The sequence below is a fragment of the Otolemur garnettii genome, unplaced genomic scaffold, assembly GCF_000181295.1.
Source record: "Otolemur garnettii isolate 467f Iridium unplaced genomic scaffold, OtoGar3 scaffold00138, whole genome shotgun sequence".
NCBI classification, from domain to species: Eukaryota; Metazoa; Chordata; class Mammalia; order Primates; family Galagidae; genus Otolemur; species Otolemur garnettii.
The window spans coordinates 2,512,816-2,518,141 of NW_003852533.1; the positions used below are offsets into that span (position 1 = coordinate 2,512,816).

The following is a 5,326-nucleotide window of genomic DNA, read 5'->3' on the forward strand; positions in this document are numbered from 1 at the left end:
CCACCCACACATGCAGTAGACATGCAGAGAGAGAGAGAGGGCACCACCCACACATGCAGTAGACATGCAGAGAGAGAGAGAGAGGGCACCACCCACACATGCAGTAGACATGCAGAGAGACAGAAAGAGGGCACCACCCACACATGCAGTAGACATGCAGAGAGAGCGCCGTCCACACATGGGAAGGTGGCGTTCCTCAGCGTAGGGGACGGTGCAGTAGTCCCTATGTAAAGTGATCAGTGATGGTTAGCCATTTGGAGAACAGCAGTCTGGATCCTGTGTGCCTCCTAAACACACTTGTGACTGCAGAGAGGGGTGTGCAGTTTCTCTCCAATCATCAGAATTGACAAAAGCGAAGTAAAACAGTGTTAAGAAACTTGCCTGTTACCCTTCTGTTCTTTTTACAATATAGAGCAGCATAAAATCTGTGCATTGAGGTAGCTGTGAGCTTTCATGCCACAGCACTCCACCCAGGGCGACAGAGAGTCTAAGAAAGGAGGGAAGGAGAGAGGGAGGGAGGGAGAGGAGAGAGACAAAGGAGGTAGAAAGAAAGCAAATATGTGCATAGCCAGTAACAGGTAAATAGATCCAGCATGTGCTGTTTGAATATCTAGCATCCTCCAGCTATCACTGAAGTTTAAAAACTAACCAAGAAAATAAAAAGAATGAATTAGAAAGGAATGAAACAGATGTAAGGAGGTATTAAAGATGGATTATTTTTTATAAAAAGCACCTAAGGAAACGTGCCCTGACATTACAAATTTCCCAGCTGTTCTGAGTACCCCAACTCAAAAAAGAATTTTGGATAGCATATTAGATTGCATGAGAAGTTTAATATGATTTTTTAAAAATCAGACCAATTTAAATGTGCCATTTCTCCACAAAAATCAAAAAAGCTTGGGTGGTACCTGTGGCTCAGTGAGTGGGGCACCGGCCCCATATGCCAAGGGTGGCAGGTTCAAACCCAGCCCAGCCAAACTGCAACCAAAAAATAGCTGGGCGTTGTGGCGGGCACCTGTAGTCCCAGCTGCTCAGGAGGCTGAGGCAAAAGAATCACTTAGGCCCAGGAGTTGGAGGTTGCTGTGAGCTGTGTGATGCCACGGCACTCTACCAAGGGCAACAGAGTGAGACTCTGTCTCTACAAAAATAAAAATAAAAAAAGCATTTGACTGTTCGGGGTTTTTCTATTTGAAATGCTTTGCAAAGCCCTGTGGGGCACATTTACAGCCAGCGATACTTTACGCTGGCTGAACTGAGTGACTGGAAACGTGTATAATATCACTACTTGTAATAAGCAGGTGAAACATGATTTGGGTTAAAGAGACCAGGATTTAGATGCTTGAGGGTAGAAAGGAATAATAAAGTCTCTTTAGCCCTTTTGCTGGAACCAGGATGGTTTTAATTTCTGTTGTTAAACGAATCAGGGGAATCTCCCATGGAGAGTTTTAAAAGACCACAATGTCCCTGTGCAATGCTCTTGTCTTGGCTTATTCATTATTGGAAACTGACTTAATATAAGTGTCTTGGATTATTCATCTAGCAAATCTTTATTAAGCATTTACTGAATGCCAGATAGGTCTTAGGCCAGGCTTTGTGGGCACAAAGTTAAACAGCAGCCACTGGCTCAAAGCGCTTACGATCCAGGCGGGAGATGGACGTGGGGGTCAGTCACCACCCTGCAGTGCAGCAAGTGTGATGATCCAGGTGAGTGGAAGAGCCTAGGGACGCTGAGAGGAGAGACTTCATTCAGACCGGGCAGTGGTTCTCCCCCCTACCTCACCCAGCAGCGCTGCCTTTGAGGGGAAGGGAATACAAAGTTTATCATCTTAACCATTTATAAATGGATAGTTTAGTAAAGTACAGGATGTCCCAGAGTCACCCATAAAGTCACCAGACATAGGTAAAATGGGGAACTGTAGCTAAATGTACCTTTATTCACAAGATATTCACTTTAAAAAATCAAAAAATATTTACAAAATATTCTGTACATGTTAGCCACCTCTTTGTAAAATTTTACTATGAATATTTTGTGACTAAAGGTCCACTTAGCTATAACTGCCCATTTTCCTACATATGGTGATTTGGGGGACACCCTGTATATTCACATTGTTAAGAAACTGCCTTCCAGAACTTTTTCATCTTGCAAAACTAAAAACTCTCTATACATTAAACAGTTCCCTGTCTACCCCTCTTCCCACCTTGGGCAACCACCATTCTATCCTTTATTTCTGTGAATTGGGCTACTTAACACTGCCCAGAAGTGGAGTCACACAGTGAATGTGTTTCTGTGACTGGCTAATCTCATTGAGTATGACGTCCTCAGGGTCGCCTGGGGCAGGACCTCGCCCCCTCGAGGCTGAGCCATGTCCCAATGTCCTTTGACAGCAGCTGTGTCTAACCATTCCTCCTTCACTGGACCACACTCAACTTTTTTGAAACAAATATATTGTAACTCCCCGTTCACCACCTGAAATAAATTGATGATATATCTAATTTGAAAATATATTAAGCTTCAAATGTAACATAAAAGAAAAAGGAAAGGAAATAAATTTTAAAACAAATGCCATTCAGGAGATTGCTGCCTACACTGGATGACAGTGAAGGGGGACAGGCTTCCACCTGCAGTGTGACTTCCTGCATGGTGTGATTTCCCTAAGTTACACATGTACGTGAAAGCCGTTCTCATTAGCAATAGGAATTTTTTCCAAAATGGTGGATAAGCCTTGGTCACACAGTTCCAAACAAAGCAAAGGATACTATATATGGTAGTTACATTTCTGGAACATGTAACACCATGGAAAAAACACTTCGTATTTATATATTTTAAAAAGATTAAGTTCTAACTTTTATATATAACTGACTTTTTATATAAAGTTTATAGAACTAACTTTTTATATAAACAGTTTTCACCTTCATAAATGTCTGGAGGACGTTCAAAAGTTGACCAAGATGCAGGACAATCCATTACACGTCACTCCCAAGGCACTTGCAAGATAAGTAACATAGCCGACCCCGACAACCAACTGTGAATAATGCAACCTAGTTATGACATTAAAACACACAAACAGGCACAAGCTACAAAGTGCCCCCCAGGGGCAAGACCACAGTCACACCCGACAGTCACGCCAAGGGAAGGTTGAAGCTGAGTTGTGAAGAACTTCCAGGAGTTAGCCAAGTGCGTACTAAGTATGCAAAAATTATTTGTTGTGTGAGTGAATGAATGGAGCCTGATTTTTTTATTCCTGTGCAAACTTATTTCTTGAGAGATTGTTGCAGCATTTAAATTTAAGGTTTTACTGTAAGCTGAAATAGAATTCTCCGTAAGTCAGCTCATAAGGCAGAGACCACCCAACGGCGGCCAAGGGCCTTAGGATGGTAGTCATTTGGTCCGTGGTTCCGTGGGCCACCACGTCTCAGTCTCCTGCACAGAGAGTCACAGTAACTGTGTGGGATGGTGTATCTGCACACTCTGCAGACGGCCAGGTTAGGATATTCCTGCTCCCTGCTGGCCTGTTTGCTTGAGGTGAAGGCCGTAGGCTTCCAGACATTACTGTTAGTTACTAGTCTGTTCTTCCTGATGATTTCCAACAGGATATCGAGGAGACGATGAACACGGCTTTGAGTGAACTGCGAGAGCTGGAGAGGCAGAGTACGGCCAAGCACGCCCCCGACGTGGTGCTGGACACCCTGGAGCAAGTGAAAAACGCGCCCGCCCCTGCCACCACCTCGGAGGCTCTCAGCCCCCTGCACAACGTTGCCCTCAGGGGCTCCGAGCCTCAGATCCGCCGGAGCACCAGCTCCTCCAGTGACGCAATGAGCACTTTCAAGCCCATGGTGGCTCCCCGCATGGGCGTGCAGCTGAAGCCGCCCGCACTTAGGCCGAAACCTGCTGTTCTTCCAAAAACAAACCCCACCATGGGACCCGCCCCACCTTCCCAGGGTCCCACGGACAAGTCTTGCACCATGTAAAACCAGCTGAGCGGTCACAAAGGGAAGAGGCTTAAGGAAGAAAGCAGATTAGTGACGGACGTCAACAGCCCAGACGTCCCCTAGTCCTGTGCTGTGACCGGAGAGCTTTGGCTTTTCTGTGTTGTCGAATGTGATGGCGGAGCCTGGCTAAATTAACGTGGGCATTTGTATTTTGTAATTTTTTTAAATAATGGAACATGTCTTATGTCATTTTAAAGACAATAGAAACACTTAGACTTACTTGAAAACCCAGTGCCGCCCACTTACGGCCACGGCTGCGCTGTGCAGCTGCAGACTCCACGTGGGGAGGTCTGGCCTCTGGGTCCCGCTGGCCTCATGACCGGAGCTGATCTGGACACGTGGGGTAATGGCTGAAAGGCGATGATGACATTTCTCGGTAGCTAACAGTGATCACCTCCAACTCCGTGAAGAGCAGAGGTCAGCTCCTGTCACTGTGGGTATTCCCAGCGGGGCCTCAGCCCGCGGCTCAGGTGGGTTGGACGACTGCCGCTTTCACAGCCGTCACTCCCCTGGTCCAGGGTGGAGCCTCTGCCCTCACTGCCTGAGGACCTGGGGAAGGAGAGGGAGAACCCTCCAAAGCTGCCGACGTTGCTCCTCCGTGAGGGTTCCAAGTCCCTCCCTGCCTTTACAAAAGACGAGAACAGTCTCATTATAAAGACTTTCTGGTTATGCTACTCCACAAACCCCTCCCAAGATCTGCTGTTTAATAACCGCCTGGAAAATATTTCTGTCCGCCCCACCAAATCCCTCCATTCTCCCCTGTGGAAACAGAAAGCAGGTGCACCCAATGCCTTGGTCCATCGGTGTTCTCTTCTAAGTCACCTTGGTTCCATTAAACATGCTACAAAGCCCCAGTGACCCTAAATTTGAAACTCCAAGTGTCACCTCCGCTCGTCTGTGAGCCACAAACCAGAGCTGGCCGTGGTACCTCAGTAAGGGCTCTGCCAGGCCAGTGCCACCTTGCTGTTCCCGAGGAGGATTTCCACCCAGTTTTCATGTGACTTTCTTTCTCTTTCCTTCTTTCCTCTTTTCTCTCTCTCTGTCTCTGTCTCTGTCTCTCTCTGTCTCTCTCTCTCTCTTCTCTCTCTCTCTCTGTCTCTCTCTCTCTTCTCTCTCTCTCTCCCCCTCTCTCTCTTCTCTCTCTCCCTCTCTCTCTGTGTCTCTCTCTCTCTGTCTCTCTCTCCCTCCCTCCTCTCTCTCTCCTCTCTCTGTCCTCTCTCTCTCTCTCTCCTCTCTCTCTCCCCCCTTTTCTCTCTCTCTCTCTCTCCCTCCCTTCCTCCTCTCTCTCTCTCTCTTCTCTCTCTCTCTCTCCCTCCCTCCCTCCTCTCTCTCCTCT

The 5,326-nt window shown here is 47.0% G+C and overlaps 1 protein-coding gene across 1 annotated transcript in view; it reads left to right on the forward strand.

Moving 5' to 3' along the window:
- The window catches only part of SRGAP1 (SLIT-ROBO Rho GTPase activating protein 1), a 281,123-nt gene extending 277,003 nt beyond the window's left edge, over window positions 1-4,120 (forward strand). The window contains exon 23 of the mRNA XM_023518412.1: window positions 3,592-4,120. Coding sequence (XP_023374180.1) covers window positions 3,592-3,969 — 378 coding nt within the window. The 3' untranslated portion in view covers window positions 3,970-4,120. The remainder of the gene's footprint in view (window positions 1-3,591) is intronic.
- Window positions 4,121-5,326: the final 1,206 nt, after the last annotated feature.